The sequence below is a fragment of the Panthera leo genome, chromosome B1, assembly GCF_018350215.1.
Source record: "Panthera leo isolate Ple1 chromosome B1, P.leo_Ple1_pat1.1, whole genome shotgun sequence".
Taxonomy (NCBI): domain Eukaryota; kingdom Metazoa; phylum Chordata; class Mammalia; order Carnivora; family Felidae; genus Panthera; species Panthera leo.
The window spans coordinates 197,864,765-197,882,539 of NC_056682.1; the positions used below are offsets into that span (position 1 = coordinate 197,864,765).

The following is a 17,775-nucleotide window of genomic DNA, read 5'->3' on the forward strand; positions in this document are numbered from 1 at the left end:
GGCCCAGCCAGGCTCAGACGGAGAAGCTTGCTGTCGCCTTCTCTGGTCCTCTTTCTCCGGAGTCCGCGGTAGCTGAACCAGTCTGTCCAGGGTGGCGGGAGAGGCAGGCAGAGGGTAGGGGTCACTTTGGTGCTTCTCAGCCAGGCTGAGGCTGGCGAGGAACTTGGCGAAGGATGCGGTGCGGCCCCTCGCACCACCTTACAGGGAAGACTTCAGAGCGGGAGGTGGGGGGAGCCGGGTGTGGAGGTGACACAGACCGAAACAAGGCGAGGCCATGTTTCAGGTCAAGGCAGAAACCCCTTCTCAGAGCACTGGCTGTGGAGGCTGGGCTCGGGGAGGGGGAGGGCACCAACGTTGGAGCCTGTTCCCCCCTCCACGAGCTCATGACAGGGAACAAGGCAGGTGGGCCTGGGGCACGTCGCTGTGAGTGTCAGTAGCAGTCGAATGTCCAGGGGACGGCTGAGGCCAGCGGAGCCAGGGAGGGCTCCCAGAGGGGACATCTGAGCTGACCAGCTGGAGTCAGGCCAGGGAGCCCCGTGGTGCTCTGACCCTATCAGTGACGTGGGCTCAGGTACATTACTTATTACCTAATGGCTTCAATGACTCTGTGTTCTCGGTGTCGAGAGGGGGTGATGGGGGGGGTCAGGTGATGATGGGGAGATAGTGACAGTGGGGCGTTCTGGGGAGGATCCACTGACCGGGTCCCCGCCAGAGCTCCAGTGAGTGTTCGCCGTGACTGATGGGCGGACAGGATTAGACCGGACCCCGAGGGCCTTCCACATCAGGGGATGGGGGATGGCCTGTGCCGTGACTCCTCTGGGGGGTTGGGGAGGGGCCGGGAGCCCCCGCTCAGTAGGTGGTGGCTGGGTTAGGCAGCCGCAGGAAGCCTTCGGTTGTCTGAACCCTCCCTGTGAAGTTTCCCCAGACCCGGTCCTTCTTGCACTCAGGCCTCACCTCCCCGTGGAGCGGGCTATTTTTAGCCCTCACTTTTTTGGTTAACGGGCTGTTCACTGCCGTCTCCCTTTAAGTGGGCTATTTCGGGAGCAGACATCAGTCTCCGGCTCATTTGGGCTCTTGGCTCAAGCTGCAGGAAAAGCTGACGGGGAGGAGTTTCTAAAGCCCGAGGCCTTGGGTTCACACAGCGCCTGGGCCTCGGCTTGTCTGCCGTGCCTGGCCCGCGCCAGACCGGCCGGGGCTGTCCCACAACCTGCCTTGTTCCCGGGCCTGGGGAGGGGCATGCTGCGTTCCAGCAGGGAGAAGGGCCACAGACCCACCATGTGGTGTCCCCTGTAACATCAGGGGTACTGAGGGCTCTCAGAGACCCGATTCAGAGAGATGGGGCAGAGGGTCTGGGGAGAGGCTGTGGCAGCACAGTGGGATCGCTCCAGCTGTTGGCTGGACCTGGGCAGGTGTGGGGCTTGGGTGTTCGGTGCCCTTCAGAAGGGTGTCCTGACTAAGGCCAGCTGGGGTTGGGATACGGGGACATTCCTGTTCTCTAAGGGAACCGGCAAAACTGAAGTTTGTTACGAGGCAGAATTAAATGATGGCTGGCCAGCTAATTCATAGTATATTCCTTACGCCCAGTAAAGGGGAATCAGCACCCCACCGTAGCCCCCTATTTAGCCCAGGGTCTGCTCCATTTGTCGTGCGTGCTTTTGGTGTCCCAGTTTGGGGGGCCCTGCTTCCCTGGGCCGGCCGCGGCTGGATGGACAGCACCTGGGTGGCTCCCCGCCGGAAGGCCCCAGAGCCAGTGCAGTCAAGTCCAGAGCTCTGGAGGAGAAATAGGAGCCCCGGGTTCTCTCCCAACCCTCTTGTCTCCTGGGAAGTGCCTGGAGGCTCCCTGAAGCCCTCGCGGTGGTTAGGTGGCGGGTGACCGGTGATGGTGGTGGAGGCAGAAGCAGCCAGGAGGGCTCGTAGGATCCTGGTTTGGAGAGCAGTTTGGTTCCACTGTGGCTCACGTTGCTGGACTGCTCCTGCTGCTGGTCTCGGAGCACAGACCCGGGAGCAGGGAAGGCCAGCCTTAACACAGATAGGCACACACAGCAAACTCAGGTCCCTGTCACCCCGGTGGAAGCTGGGCCCCGGGAGGCGGGTGGGTGGCCTGTTCGTAATAGGGACCGCCTCCTAGCGGTCGCACAACCAAAGCCAAGTGCGGGCTGAAGCCGTGAGCCCGTCGTGCCTCCGTCAGGGGCACCGGTGATGGTGCCCCAGAGGACAAGTTCTTCGGTCAGAGCCAAGTCCCAGCCCCATGACGGTGCTCACCGGAAGGAGGCAGGAAGGAAAGCAGGCTGTGTAAACCAGCCACCAGCATCGCCCCCCTCGGTGCTCAGGCTTTCTTGTCCCAGCTGGTCTCTCCTTTTTTGTCCCAGCTGGTCCCTCGAGGGTGACCTGGCCTCCCCACCCCTGCAGGGGGTCCCTCCCGGTGAGATGCGGCTTTGGCTGCTTCTGGCCTACAGCTGAGGGAAGGGGAGGAAGTGCTGAATAGGAGGTGCCGGGCCTGCTTTGGGCTCCGGCTCAGGACGGGGACCGCATCTCGTGGGGCCTGAGCGCCTGGCCTGGAGCCAGATCGCAGTCATGTGGTGCTGTGGAGCGAGGGCTGCCTCCACCAGGGAAACCCGTCCTCCCCCTCCCAGCTGGACTTTGCAGACACATGGATTCCTTTGATCCCGGCTCTGGGGCTCCACTGCCCGGGAACCCGGCCCCGACTTCTCCTTCCTGGCCTGGGTTTCTTCATGAGGACAGTGGTCACGGTGTCCGTGAAGGGTTGTGACCGCAGGAGCGTTTCGGATGACGCGTTCCACGTGCCCTAACGAAGTTCGGCAACACGCGGCGTGATCGCCAGGCATTTGTTCTCGTTTCTGGAAGCCAGAGCCTGAGATCCAGGTGTCCCCAGCTTGTTCCTCCACCCCCCGACTCCTTCCCAATTCTGTTACCTCTGGGGTTCTTTGGCTCAAGGGAGCCTAACCCTAGTCCGCCTCTATCTGGGCTTGTTCTGCCCACCCCCCCCCCCCACCCGTCTGGGTCATTGCATTAGGACCATGCTAATGACCTCATCTTGATTGCTTCTGGAAAGACCCTCTTTCCAAGTGAGGTTTCCATTCAGATAGCACCAATTCAGCTTGTGTCTTTGGGGCATAATTCAACCCATAACATGACAGACACACATGCGGACCCCTCGCACGCAGCTCCTGGTTAAGTTGAGTCAGTGCTTGGCTTTGGAGGGCACTGTGGGGCAGGTGATGAGTGGGGGGTTTTCCTGAAGGTTACCTGTTTATACCCACAGAAGCAGTTAACCCTTCTTACCCTTGGGAGAGCTAACAGTGCTTGCCAGGGTGGGGAGGGGCAGGGGGTGTTTAGAGGACGTTTTCTTATACGAACCCTCGATTTGGGAAAGAGTGAGTTGTTCCTCTAGGAAAGGGACTCACCCCTGGAGGGTCACTTGGAGTCTTACTCCCAGGAAGTACATGACCATCGTTGAATTTCTGGTTGTTAGCTCCAACCCAAGGTGCTGCACCCTGGAGACTCAGCCAAGAGGCCTCCAGGTTCTGGACTGGAGTTCTCACTGGGCCCCTGAGGGAAGAGGGCGGGTTGTGTCTGCCAGAGGGGAAGGAATGCACCCTGAGTGTGGGAATGGGGAGGCCTGGCCCTCCCAGTGAGTCAGGGGCTGCTTCAGACTTGTTTATTTAAGCCCTGAGGTCGTCCTGTGACCTGGCAGTTCACATCGGCAGCCAGAGTGGATGTGTGAAGCAGACTGCATATTTCATAAAGAACTTTCCAGAACCTCCCGTCGTCAGGTGGATAACTGTACACTTTCCCACAGGACCACAGCCGCTTTGTCAACTGTGTGCGATTCTCTCCTGACGGGAACAGGTTTGCCACAGCCAGCGCGGATGGCCAGGTGAGGGCTGAGGGCGGGGGCGGGGCTCATCGATGGCCTCCCAGTGGTTCAGGGCAGGCAGACCCTCCAAAGCCCGTCTTCCCATGAGGAACTAGAACTCCCCCTCCCTCCCGCTCCTGGAAGGCGCTCAGGTTACTGGGTTGGTGGACCCCTTTTCACCTCTCCTTTTGTTTTCTATTTTTGGAGAGAGTGTGAGCGGGGTGAGGGCAGAGGGGGAGAGAGAGAGAATCCCAGGCAGATTCTGCGCTCAGTACAGAGCCTGATGTGGGGGTCGATCCCCCAACCCTGAGATCACGACGTGAGCCAAAATCAAGAGTCAGGTACACAACTGACTGAGCCACACAGGCGCCCTACCTTTCTCCTTTTTAATAGAGCTGGAAATCCCGTTAGCACTCGTTTTAGGTTGCTTTTTTTTAGGAGTCACAGTAGCAGACTCTTGACGGTAGAGCCGTGGCAGGAAGGGCTGGTTTCACGCACAGCTGGCAAGAGCATCCTCACACCTGTGACCCGTGTGTGTGTGTGTGTGTGTGTGTGTTTATTCCTCAAAAGATCTACATCTATGATGGAAAGACGGGAGAGAAAGTGTGTGCCCTGGGAGGAAACAAGGCTCACGACGGAGGCATTTATGCCGTGAGTACAGATTTGTCTGCGGCTGTGGTCGGGCGGCATCTGTGTTTGCCATCATCAGTGAAGAGTTGGAAGCAGGGGCGGCGGTAGTGGGCTTCAGGGTCCCGTGGAAAGGGTGTCGTGGTCCCAGCGGGTCCCTCCTGGGCTGAGGGCTGTGGACAGGCTGCTTCCTGAGGCCCCTTCCCACTCTGTTCTCTGACACGTGGTCCACTGTTCCATTTGACAGATCAGTTGGAGTCCTGACGGCACCCACTTGCTTTCTGCCTCCGGAGACAAAACCTCTAAGATTTGGGACGTCAACGTGAACTCTGTCGTCAGCACGTTTACGATGGGCTCCACCGTCCTGGACCAGCAGCTGGGCTGCTTGTGGCAGAAGGACCACCTGCTCAGCGTCTCCCTGTCCGGGTACATCAATTACCTGGACAGAAACAACCCCAGCAAGCCCCTGCGGGTCATCAAGGTGAGGCTGAGTTAGGGGCCGGCCCTGGGGGCTTGGCAAGTGGGACGTGCGTTCAGCAGAAGTGAGAGTCCGGATGTCAAGCTCTCCTTGAGTTTCTAGAAGCACCAGGACTCAGGGCCTGGAGTGTTGGACGGTGGCCCTCACCCTGCGGTCGGGAGCCCCTCTGGCCTCCCTGGGGCAGCCTCCCTCACTTCGGAGCTTCCAGGTGTAACACACGGAGCCCAAGGGCATCGCTACAGACACGGAGGGCCCGCAGAGAGCCTCGAGGAGGACCAGGAGGCCTTGGCGCTGGACGTTGGCATTTAGTTTAGGTGGCATTTGAACGTGGGAAGGAGAGACTTTGGGTTTTGGGTGGTTCAAGCAGGGAAGGCCCGTGGCAGGGAATGAGCTTGGAGAAGCAGGTGGACCTTAGGGTACAGAGGCCTTGAATGCCCAGCTGGGAGTTTGTGCAGCAGCAAGCCACGGGAGGTGGTAGGACCCTGTCCCCGGCTCCCGTCCTGTCACCTGCAGGCTTCCTTGGGCCGGGTGATGCCCAGGGTCTGCCCCCAGTGCCCCTCCTTTGACAGGGATGAGTGCATCTTCTCCCGCCTTAGCCCTTGTGATCTCACTATCTCTGGAAATCAGCAGCCAGGCAAGAGCCAGGAGCTCCCTGAGGACAGGGCGGGCTCTGCTGCTATCCCTGCAGGCCTTGCTTCTGCCCAGGAGTCAAGGGAGGCATCGTCCAGGGTGGGAACCACTGTGTCCCATTCAGGTGCGGATGCTGCGTGGAGGGAGGACTGACCCACTGCAACGGCCGCATCTGTCCTCACTGCTGGCCTCGTGCCATCTGCTCTCATGAAGCTTCGCCCACCTTGGCCCTGAGGACGGGGCGTCCTTGAGTTAGGCCGCAGCCTGGCGTGATGGACGTGCCGTGAAGGTGTATCCGGCCTGACACTGAGCGTGGGGGCGCTGGGGGTGGGCCCCACCCCCGGACAGTCACTTTGCTGGGCCTCCAGATGTGATGGGGAGAAATTGGTTGAGACATTCAGGCATCGCCATCAGCCCACCTGTGCCCAGGAGGGCGGTTTCCCATAGGTCACCAGAAGCACAGGGACCACAAGTTAGGCTTCCGTTCTCCCAGGCCAGCTCAGGGAATCTTGTGGGCTTTCACAGTTCTCAGAAGAGACTCCTGGCCCCGTGCCTGCCAGTGTGTAGGTGTGTGAATCCCAACGTATCTGGTGCCGATCCTGGGCTGCAGGGGTTTCTAAGCCACAGGTGGGAGCTCAGGAAAAGACTGGAGTCAGAAGAGCAGTTCTCAGCGTTGGTTGCATGTTCAGATTTAAAAAGGGCTGGTGCCTGGCTTGCCCCAGAGGGACTGGGTCATCCCTGTAGGGATGGGCCTAGGTGCTGGTACTTGTAAACACACCCAGGGGATTCTCCTGTGTAGCTGGAGCACCGATTCTCAAGGGAGAAGGTCCATCAGGCTCATCCGAGAGGGCCAGCTTGTTAAAACACGGCAGCTGGGTTCGTCCGTGGACATCTGTGGGGCACGCGAGAGTCCGGGGTTCTCACAAGTTCCCAGGTGAGGCGGCGGCCCCAGGCAGAGATTGTGCACAGAGCCCCAGGGCATCTTACCGAGTGCAGGTCCCGAGTCCCCAGGACACAGGTGGACGCCCAGTGGGGCTGGCTCTGGTCTGAGGACCACACTTAAAGTGTCAGGGCTGGCAGGGCCCTGTCCTAGAAGGAGACAGGAGGTGGGAGTAGCCCAGTATGTCCCCTGAGAACTGTGCACCGTTCCTCTGAAGACACTTGCCACATCGTGGCAACAAGTGGAACCCCACAGAAAGCTTGGAAGTTCCTGGGTCGGGGCCTGTGCAAAATTGTGCCAACCGTCAGCAGAGCATTACTGGGAAAGGCCCTCCTCCCGCCCCTGGTGAAGGGGAATCAGTGATCAGGCCCCCCACCCCCTTAACAGTTACAGAGGGGTTACGTGTCCCCTTTGCAGCAGAGGTCCGGCTGTAGAGTCCTCTGTGCCTGCCACGTTGCCAGGCAGGGAGGTTGGGGGGGGTGGGGTCAGAGCCCTCGAACAGCTTGTGAGTTACAGGTCTGGGAAGAGAATAGGCTGTCAGCAGCACCCCAGGACTGCCTGGGTCTCTCTGGGTGGCCCAGACGCCTCTCCACCCGCCTCTGAGCTCCAGACCCTCCCGAGACCCGTCTGTTAGCTGCTGCAACTCCACAGGTGTGAGCAGCATTTCCCCCTTGTGGGGGCGCTACTGAGACGAGGCTCTTGGCTCCTGGGCTCCCTTAGATCCTGTCCTTGGCCCGGGTTGAGCTGAGGTACTAGGAGAGAAGAGGCTACACGATACGATTTTGTCACCTGCTCAGTCAGCTGGGGATAAAGCCAACCGGGGCTCCGGGGAGGCATTTGCAGGCACGCGGGGGGCCGCCGGGTGTTGCCACTGACGTCAGCGGCAGTGTCGAGGGTCTTCCGCCTCTTTGTCACCCAGGGACGCGTGTCAGTCAGTAGAGGGTGGCTGGCAAGTTGCAGCGGCAGGTGCTGTGCTCTGCGCTCACCCTGCCCCGTCCGTGTCCCCCACAGGGTCACAGCAAGTCAATCCAGTGTCTGACGGTGCACAAAAACGGAGGCAAGTCCTACATCTACTCCGGGAGCCACGATGGACACATTAATATCCTTTGACTCACAGAGCTGGCTGTGGGGCCGCTGGCAGGAGACGTGGGAGGTTTCTGTCCTCGCGGAGCCAGAGGCAAGGACAGCCAGGTGGCAGCAGCAGGGCGCAGCCAGCCCTGGCTGCTCAGACGGGCCGTGTCCACACTGGGGACAAGGCTGCAGCCCAGACCTGGCGGGTCACTTTCTCCTGGGCGGCTGGGAGTGGCTCTGGATGGAACTCTGGACCAAGCTGCCTCTCTTCCGCGTGGGCCCCTCGAGCGGCCCGATCCCTCTCATAAGCAGTGAGTCAGGAGTCTCAGAATTCAGCAGAAGCTAGAACCTTTCAGGACGGTCCCCTTGTTTTAAAAGTGGAAGACCGAAGCTCGGAACGCTCCAGGGCCTTCCGCAGACTCACACTGCTTGTGGGCAGCAAGGGACTGGAGCCTGTTTCTCCCTCTGGTGAGGTTCCTGACGGTCCCTGGAGACTTTCTCTGGAAGCACGTGAAGCCGCCCTCACAGCCGCGCTGTTTGTGGCCTGGGGCCGGTAGCCCCTCCTCCTCCCAGGATTGTGGTCCATAGGGTGCTGGGTGGGGCCCGGGCAGGTCATCCAGCTGCTGGCGCCGTGTGAAAGGCCTGCCCCTGTGTGGACTGTTTCCTAGTCTGCGTGCTTCTTAGCTCCTGGAAGGGGCTGTCCCGGAACCGCGTGCTCCTTCCTCACCCCTGCAAAGCCGGCTCATCTCTCCAAGGCTCTGCGGTTTTCAGGGGAGAGATCCGGCTAGGGAGGTCTCCCCACACCCCGGGGGAGGGGGCACATAGGTCACTCTCTACCCCGTCAAATGTAAGGAGGGTGGCATACGGTGGGAGCTGCATTAGAATCAGAGGCAGAGAAGGCTCTAGAATCTGTCTCTCCTGGAGCAGCATGCCATCTTCAGCTGCCCTGGCGTGGCCCCCCTCCCCTTCCAGGTCTGCCCTGGCATCGGAGCACACCGACATGAACCCCCAAGGCTCCCAGGTACTAATGTTCCCTCGGGTATGGAGGGCTGGGGTCTCCATCACAAGAGCATGTCAACAGTGGAGCACAACTGTAGCTTTCTGATGGGGGTGATGATCTTCATTTAAAGTGAGATTTGCGATTGTTCATATGAAAGAGAAGTCCCATAGCTTAAAACACACCTTCTACCGGAACACCCCAAACCCACGGTCTATAAACCTGCCCTGCCAGGTGGGTCAGCCCCGGACTGTTATGTGGTGGTCCTAGCTGGCCATCAGCTTGCGTGGGGAGGGACCAGTCTCCTGCCGACAGTCCCGGGCTGCATGGCCCGCCGCAGAAAGCAGGCTGCAGCATGGGCTCAGCCGCACAGCATCCCATCCTGGTGACAAGTTACTGGCCAGCCTCCACTCTGGCAGGGCCCCGTCCCCTCGCTGCAGGAGCCTGTCACGGGGGCGCTGTGACCCGCACACACCGTCAGCTGGTGGGGACTGGCGCGGTCCCATGATCGGCTCCCGTGGCCTCAGGTTGCACTGTTTGTAACTCAGCGTGTCCTCAGTGGCCTGCTCACTGCGACACCAGAACGCCTGTCCTGGAATTGAGACGTAAACTCGCCCTGGGCTTCCCCTCGGGCCCCGTGCCCACGGTCCTGTCCCGAATACGCTGCCCCAAGCGAGGGATGGCCAGGCCTCCCCAGTGGGGCCTGCACCGTCTCCTGGAGGTGGCCTTTCCTTAACCCCCCGCCCCACATTACTGGGATTCAGAGACCGGGGAGAACGACTCCTTCGCCGGCAAGGGCCACACGAACCAGGTGTCCAGGATGACCGTGGACGAGTCTGGGCAGCTGGTGAGCTGCAGCATGGACGATACGGTGCGGTACACCAACCTCACGCTGAGGGACTACAGGTGAGCGGGCCGGGGCCGGAGCGCGCGCCCTGGAACAGGAGGCCCTTTGCCTACAGCGCTTAGTGCTGCCAATGACACGTGGCTCTTCTCAGCACTGTCCCCAAAGGCTCCCGGGGCCAGGCCTTCGGCCACGGGCCAGGTTAGAGTCCAGGTGGCCCACGTAGACCATGACGGGTGTAGACTCTGCCTGGGAAGTAGGCAGAACATCTCAGCCCGAGTGCCTTCCTCATTCTGTTCCTCAACAGCGAAGGAAGGCAACAGAGGAGATGAGGCTGCCTTGCGGGCTGTTGGGAAGGCCCAGCAAGGCCCTCGAAGGCCCCTGGCACGTGGCAGGTGGCTCCAGAGGACAGACAGGCACCCAGGTGATCTGAGTGAGAGGCGGTGGTGTTTCGTCTGGCTCTGGGGTCTTGAACTGGCCGGCCCCGGAGCTGGGATAGCGGCTGTTAGCAAATAGCCTGTAGCTTCCCGTGCACAGTGGGGAGGAAGGAGAGCAAGGTCTGGCTCGTAGAAGCACGGATGGGGCACCTGTCTCCCCCCGCCCCCTGCCTCCCCACTGTGCTCCGTGTGCGGACCCCCGTCCCTCCAGGCTCCTGGAGACATGCTGGTGACCCTCACTTGGATGCGGTGTGTCCCCCCCCGCACCTGGCAGGACCGGGCCTGGAGTCAGCCGAGCCTCACGGTGAAGGGCAGAAGCTGGCCCAGAGCCCGGCGTCCAGGCCCCAGCCGCCCTCCGTGCTGCCCCGTAGTGACCCCGCATCAGCACGGCCCCCGTGAAAGCCTTCCCGGGAGCTGCACGTGGTGCGGCACCCTGAGCCTCACCGGAGGGAAACCCCGAGCCACGTGGACCCCGCATTTGGCCTGGTCGCAGGGGTGTGTGTGTGCAAGTTCCCCTAGGGCGTGGTTTCAGGGCGTCCGCCAAAAGCGAACACAGGATTTTCACCCATGAACGTGCCAGCTTCTTCGGAAGGGTCACCGTGCTGAGCAGAGTGGCTGTGTGGCTGCTGGCGTGAGGGGTGGGCTCAGTTCGATCTGTGCCCTGGGAATGCCAGGGATGGGGGCCGACAGCTCGTCAGGGGACCCCTTCCTTACTTCCTCTTGCCTGCCACCAGCCCCTGTGTGATCTCTGGTCTCTGTCCCAGAAAGGGTCCTTCCTCTGTGGTCCCAGGTCTCCGCTCGTGGCTCCTGTGGCACGGACGGAGTAGAGCTTTCACTTTCTACCCCGAGTTGCTCGGGTGTGCAGTGAGTGTGTGGTGTGCTTAACACGCACACTGAGCCCCCGTGAGGCGGGTGTAATGCGTTTTCCCTTGTCTCCAACAGCGGGCAGGGGGTTGTGAAGCTGGACGTCCAACCCAAGTGCGTGGCTGTGGGCCCTGGAGGCTACGCCGTGGTCGTGTGCATCGGGCAGGTAGGTCCGCGTCGGTCTGGCCAGAGGGAGCGGCGGAGCGCCAGGTCTGAGGTCCGAGCTGTGCTGCTCTCCCGTTTGACAGGAGCTCTGACACCTGTCTGTACCGAGCACTGCACGTGTGTTCGCTCAGTCGGTCCTCAGCAGTCCTGTCCTCTAGGACAGCATCATCCCCATTTTATAGATGAGGAAACAGAGGCACAAGGAGGGTAAGCTGCTTGCCCACGGTCTGCGGCAGACAGAGGGCAGAGCTGCGGTTCGTACCTGGGCAGCTGTCGCGCATCAGGCATCCTGTTGCGACCGGCGCAACAAACACCGAGATCAGGGTCCTGAGGGTAGGGGAACGTAAGAAAAAAAAAAGAACAGAAGCCAGTTTGGGAACAGGAGGGTCCCCTGGGCTGATGGCCCAAGTGACGGCTTTATTGTTGCTGTACACAATCTTTTATATCAAGACTCTTATGGATCAGGTCATTCTAAGAATAAACAGGTTTCGCATGATCGCTGCCAGCCAAAACATTTAGTTCTGTGTACCTTCTAAACGGGTCACAACAAGACCTTGTTGATAGATTGCTAGCAAAACACAGTTCCCGTGTTTGTTTCTCTTTGACCCGGGGTAGAAAGGGGGGCAACATTACTGCCAACACCCACAGACCACAGGCTTCAGGAATTAGATTTCTCAGCCTTGACAAGGCTTTCGTATGCCTTTGCAAGTGGGGGGATGGGAGGGGGAACCACCGGGTTGGCTGAGTCAACAGGGAGCCGTTGCTCGACCCGGTCTCGGCCTGGCACCGGGGTCCGGCCTCCCACGGCACCCCCCGTGTCCATCGGCCCACAGGCCTGCTGGAGGCACAGCAGGGGCGGCGTCCTCCTCACGACAGGAGTTCACATCCCAGCCCTGAGCCCTGGAGCCGTGTGATTCCATGCACGTTCCTCGCCCTCTCTGGGTTCTGCTTTTCTCCTCCCTCCCTGACAGCTCACGGGGAGGATTTCGAGGACGTGTGGGTCCGGCCCCTCGTGCCCGTGTTAAGTTCGTTCGTAAACGAGGCCGAGGCAGACAGTAGTCTGCTCTCTTCCCCAAGGCTGCGTGATGGCCGGGGCACCTGGGCCATTCCAGCTGTGCAGCCTGGGTTCCTGTTCAAGACGGGCCACCTACACACCTGATCTTTCAGCATGTCAGCATCTCTGGTCTCTCGACTGAGACCCCAGCCTGACCCACTCCATGCCACGTCCTGCTCCGAAACCGGCGGCGCGTGTCCGCAGACCCGGGCGTCCCGCCATGTAGATCAGGGAGGGCAGGAGTGACCGAGCCCCCGATGGCAGGAGCGACAGCCCTGCTAGAGAAGCCGCTCCGAGTAGCCGCCCCACCCCGTGCCGCGCCAACGGACTTCCGCGTCCCAGATAAGAGGAACTTAGGCCGGGCGATTACCAGGCAGCCTGGGTGGTCAGTGGGAGAACTGCTGGAGTGAACCGCGTGGAGCGCTGTGGGGCGGGGGAGGGGGCACGGAGAGGCAGCCTTCCAGAAGGATGGGCGGGGCTGGGCTCTGTGGCAGGGCCTCAGGCGGCAGTTTCCTGCCTGCGGAGGGCCGTCCTGACAGGCCCTCCTCCAAGGCTCACGGCGGCGAGGCGTGTCCAAGCGGGTCAGGGGGGCCCACGGAGCACAGCGTCGTTCCGTGCCGTGCCGCTGCTGCCCTGGCCCTGCCCCTCCCCCGCTCCGGGTAGGAAGCTTCTCTTGAACTCCCCAGTGCAGGCCGTAGGGTCAGCAGAACATGCCAGAAGGGGGCTGTGATTCTAGGTCAGGAAACAGCCAGGGTCCAGCCTCGTCTCAGATGCTCACGCTCCTAAGGCCTCCCCTGTCGGGTAAACCCAGTGCCCGCACCTGCTGGGCGGGTGACAGGGGCAGGTTGTTCAGGTGCATTTTCATGTCTCAGTGAGGGTACCGGCACCCACCCACCTGCTCCTCTTCCCCTGGCCCTCACCCCATAGGACACCAGAAGCAGAAGCCACTGGAGAGGGGGGCGGGGGGGACAGCTGGCAGCTCGGGCCGGGGTGCGGTGGGGTGAAGACAAAGCTGTCCCAGATCAGGGCCATGCTGTCTGGGAACAGGCCAGTGAGCTGGTGGCAAGAGGGGAGGCAAGGAGCGAGTGGGGGTGCAGGGCGGCAGAGGGTCCCCACCAGATGGCAGGAGGTACGCTGTGCTAGCCGGGGACGCTGAGGTCTTGTGGGCCCGTACGTGCGTCCCAGCTTGGTGGTTTGTTTTCTGGGTTTATTTTGGTTTTTTTCCTGTGTTTTATTAAAAATTTTTTTTTAATGTTTATCTTTGAGAAAGAGCACGTGAGTGGGGGAGGGGCAGAAAGAGGGAGTCCCAGAATCCGAAGCAGCCTCCAGGCTCTGAGCTGTCAGCACAGAGCCCGACACGGGGCTCAAACTCACGAACTGCGAGATCATGACCTGAGCCGAAATCATGGTGGCTTAACTGACTGAGCCACCCAGGCGCCCCACAGCTTGGTTTTGCGAGTTGTGAGGCCTCGGACCTGTGGCTCTGGCCACCTCCGGCCAGTTTCTCCTCGCACGGTGGGTGGGGTGACATGCCCTCTCCGGGGTGGGGGAGGGGCCCACAGCACGTGCAGCACCATTGGCAAGGCTGTGGCACACGCTGCATGAACTTCAGCGGCTATTTTGCCTCTGGCAGGGACTATATTTGATAATGTTGAGGCACCTCCAGCGTCTTTTAGCCTGGGAGGCTGAGTAGGTCTGTGTGCGGAGCCCCTCGGTGGGGCTGGGATGCCCAGGCGCTCAGCCCTGCCTGAGGACTCCGTCCTGCCCCCGACGGAGTCCGAGGAAAGCAGGGACGTGCTGCCAGGGGGCGCGGTGGGGCGCCTCCAGCCGCCTCTCTGTGTGCCACCCGCGCGTGCTGTCCTTCCCGCTCCCTGGGACCAGGCGCGCTCTGGAGGAGGCCTGTTGGGGGGAAAGAGCCTCCGTGGACGTGGGCCTGGCTCTGCTCTCTGCCCACTGGCGCCCGCCCACCCCTGGGGCCCGGTTTTCTGTCTGGAAGACGGGTACCAACACCGTCTCCCCAGCCGCGGGGGACGCCCGTCTGACACGTTGGAGGTTTCACACACTGCAGATCAGAGCTGCGAAGGGGGTTTCTTTGGACCTGGGAAACCAGAACTGAGAATCGTCGTGTGTCCCGTTCGTTCCCAGTGTTGCCTTAGAGCCAGACGTTTGTGTCTCTTGAACCTCGTGAGAACGCTGTTCGGCAAGGCTCGTTTACTGTGTAACAAGAGGAAGGGAGTTCAGATGGCAGATGGCTTCCCGAGGAGTGGGTGCTCGTAGTGGCAATGGCAGTAACGTGGCGATGGTGACAGCAGCTGGTATTGTGATACCGTGACTAGGAACTGTCCCTGTCCCCAACGGCTAGCAAGGGAGGGCGCACGGAACCAGGGTCCCAGGGCCCCCGCCCCCAGCGAGCTTCGGGACAGAGCTCAGAGCAGGGCCGAGCAATCTGACCCTGGCCACTGCACCTTGACTGGTGGACTGTGCTTTTCAGATCGTCCTGCTCAAAGATCAGAAGAAGTGCTTCAGCATCGACGACCCTGGCTACGAGCCCGAAGTCGTGGCGGTGCACCCCAGCGGTGAGACGGTGGCTGTCGGGGGCGCGGTAAGGCTCCCGTCCCTCACGTCCTCTGCCCTGGCTCGTCTGGGTGGTTTGGGGGTGACACGAGCCATATGAGCGCGGGGCTGACCCGAGGCAGGACGGGAGGGGAGTGGTGGGGGCCCCAGGCAGTGAGCTCAGGCGGGGTGGTACTGGGCCGGAGGGCCTGCGGCAGGAGCCATCGGCCACGTGAGTACTTGGGGCACACGTGACTTGGCATGTTGAGAGGACCGGCATGGATGAGCTGGGCTTGCAGGTTGTAGAAGGGAGCGTGACGAGAAGATGCTCAGCGCCTCGGAAGCAGCGCTGACCCGATAGGTTCAGGGTTTTCCTTCAGTGCTGGCCCTGTCTTGCACCGTGTGGCGCTCCCGCTCTCTAAACCTAGAGCCGCGGGCCAGGTCTTTGCCCGCCAGGCCGAGGCAAACCGGTTCCCTTCTTCCCGTCTGGTCCTGGGGGGGCCCCTGGCGGAGGAGGTCCGGCAGACCTTCGTGCCTCCAGGGAAGGAAGCGGGCGTCAGGCAGCACCTGCCGTGTCAGAGACCGGCCAGGGGCCGCCTGCTCCCCAGCCGCTTGAGGACCCGGGGATCAGCTGCCCACCGAGAGGCGCACGGCCGTCCTCATGGATCCGGCGTGAGGGTCGAAAGGCTGGCCTGGGGGCGTGGCTTGCACCTGGCGCGTGGGGTGCATCAGCTCCACGCTGGCCACTCCACTTGTCCTTGCTGCCTGTCCGTGCAGCAGCAGACGTGTCCCTGTGAGTGTGGCTGCCCCTCCACAGGGCGCACCGCGCCTCCTCCCACCAGGCAGCCCAAGGCCGGGACTGGGCCACAGCCCCGGCGGTTCCCACAGGGCTCCCACCCGGCCCAGACACCGTCTCCGTCGGCCGGCGCACCTGCAGTCCCAGTGGTCTTTCCTGGGCCCGTCCCCCATTCCTTTCCAGATGCTGTCCTCTGGCAGGTTCTGAGAAACAGGTTTCACCTTCTTAGGGAGGAGCTCACAGCCATGGTCCCGGGGTAGGAGGTCAAGGTCAGATGTGGGGTTTGAACCTGGTGTTCCCCCTGCAAGGCCGTACCACTGTGCCCTGCTTATCAGACCTTTACTGTTTCTCTTGAAAAGAAAGATGGCTAGTTTGTCGTCCCCTCAGCTGGTACCCCGAGGCCTCGGCAGCTTCCATCTTTCCTGGTTGTCTACCACTCCTGGCCTGTGAATCGCCATGATGGCACAGGACATACGTATGTCTATACCGAGTTTCCCCACGTCTCACACACACTAGCCGTCTTGGTTTATTTTGATGACCTTGCAGCAGGTGGCTGTCCCATCACGTACTTGGCCCAGTAGTGGACATCGGTGTGGGCCTCCCAGGATGTGCTTCATGTGCCATCTGTGAACACAGGCTTTTCCTTCGTTGGAATGTGTTCCTCGTGGGCAGTGTGCTCACGAGATGTGGAGCCCCGACCCCTGCTGCATTAGGCATTGGATGGGCTTGTCGCGTGAGCTCCGGGACTCCCGTGCTCAGGAACCCTGCGGGGGCTGGACGTGGCTGTTCCTCCCATGTTAGAGGCAGAGAGGAGTGCGTCGTGGACATAGCTAGGAGACCTGAGATTGTCTGTGCCACACTGACAGCTCGACTGCCCCGAGGGGGCGGGCTGGCCCTCCATCTGCCTCCCAGGGCAGCCACAGGGACATCCTAGGCAACAGCAGGCTGGACAGAGCAGGGGCCTGGTCGGAGTGAGTTGGTACCTGAAGGAAGCAGGGCAGGGACAGAGCACAGGGGACAGGCAGTGTGGCCAGAGGGGACAGAGCCAGACCAAGGGCCCTCACTGGAGTGCTGTCGTGTATAGGTCATTCTCAGAGCTTGGCCTGTGGTCACCTGTGTTAGAACTTACTGGAACATTTATGAAAAAAGGCAGAATCCTGAGCACCCAAACACAGAGTCAGAATTGGGGGTGCCTAGCATTCTGCATTTCAATTACCCTCCCGAGTAATTCTTCCCACTGTGCTGAGCGAGCCCTGGGAACTGCTGAGAGGTTTTAGGAGGGTGTCAGGAGCGTGCGTGCGTGTGTGTGTGTGTGCGCGTGTGTACACGCCTGTGTACACGCCTGTGTGCACTCGTGTGCACACAACGGGAAGTGACCTGCCGCTCTTCTGTCCTGCAGGATGGGAATGTCCGCTTGTACTCCATCCTGGGCACCACGCTGAAGGACGAGGGCAAGCTCCTGGAGGCCAAGGGCCCTGTGACCGATGTGGCATACTCCCACGATGGCGCCTTCCTCGCCGTGTGTGACGCCAGCAAAGTGGTCACGGTCTTCAGCGTCGCTGATGGTTACTCGGTGAGTGGGCGGGCCGCACGGCTCTGTCCCCGTGCCGGGCGGTGCAGATGGCGAGTGGGGAGCCACGGATGCCCAAGACCACGTGGCACCCATGCTCTCAGAGCTGAGTGACGTAGGGCAGGAAGATACACCCTGTCGTCCAGGAGCTTGTGGCTGGTTAACGAGGCAGAACGGTTGCCAGGAAGGGCCCCGGGCACCGGCGAGGCGTGCTGGGAAGACAGACCGATCGGTCACCCGGATGGCCTGGCTAAGTGACTCCTGGTCTCAGGGACCTTCTTTTTCGCCAAGGTCGAAGGGCTGAGACTAGATTTTCCTCTGGAGTCTCACTGCCATTTAAAGTCTTGGGAAGGTGGACACTGATCATCCCAGCACTGTTCGTGTGGGGGCAGGGCGGGGGGGGGTGGGGTTGCGTAGGAAGCTGGGCAGCGGCTCAGCGAGGGTAGACGTGCCTGGGCCTGGGAGGACAGCCAAGGAACTTCACAGCCAAGGGGCGGGAGCGTTCATCGTGGGGAGAACTCGGGCCCAGAGCTGTTCGCCCCGGTTCACAGACAGGGGACTGAGCTCAGCTAGGGGTTCTGTCGCTTGCTGTCTGTGGCCACAGCAGGGGGCACTGGCTGGGGGGTTCCGGGTCCCTGGGCCCTTCAGTGTGCCAGCCCCCGCACTTAGGATGGGTTGGAACATGGCAGAGGCTGAAGAATTTACCATCTGGATTCTGCCATTAATGTCTCGCTGTGTCCTCTCATCCATCCAGTCGTTTTCATCTTCATTTTGGGTGCTTTTAAAGTAAACTACAGACGTCCGTATGTTTCCCCGTAAATACTTAGGCTTATGTATCGTTAACTAGAGGGGAGTCTCCTTTTAGTTGATGT

At 61.1% G+C, this 17,775-nt stretch overlaps 1 protein-coding gene across 1 annotated transcript in view; it reads left to right on the forward strand.

The window, feature by feature from the left end:
• The window catches only part of WDR1 (WD repeat domain 1), a 43,841-nt gene that overhangs the window by 22,356 nt on the left and 3,710 nt on the right, over positions 1 to 17,775 (forward strand). Inside the window, exons 6-13 of the mRNA XM_042936892.1 lie at positions 3,821 to 3,898; positions 4,448 to 4,528; positions 4,752 to 4,985; positions 7,564 to 7,651; positions 9,370 to 9,526; positions 10,844 to 10,931; positions 14,476 to 14,586; positions 16,733 to 16,906. Of these exons, the coding sequence (XP_042792826.1) occupies positions 3,821 to 3,898; positions 4,448 to 4,528; positions 4,752 to 4,985; positions 7,564 to 7,651; positions 9,370 to 9,526; positions 10,844 to 10,931; positions 14,476 to 14,586; positions 16,733 to 16,906 (1,011 nt within the window). The remainder of the gene's footprint in view (positions 1 to 3,820; positions 3,899 to 4,447; positions 4,529 to 4,751; positions 4,986 to 7,563; positions 7,652 to 9,369; positions 9,527 to 10,843; positions 10,932 to 14,475; positions 14,587 to 16,732; positions 16,907 to 17,775) is intronic.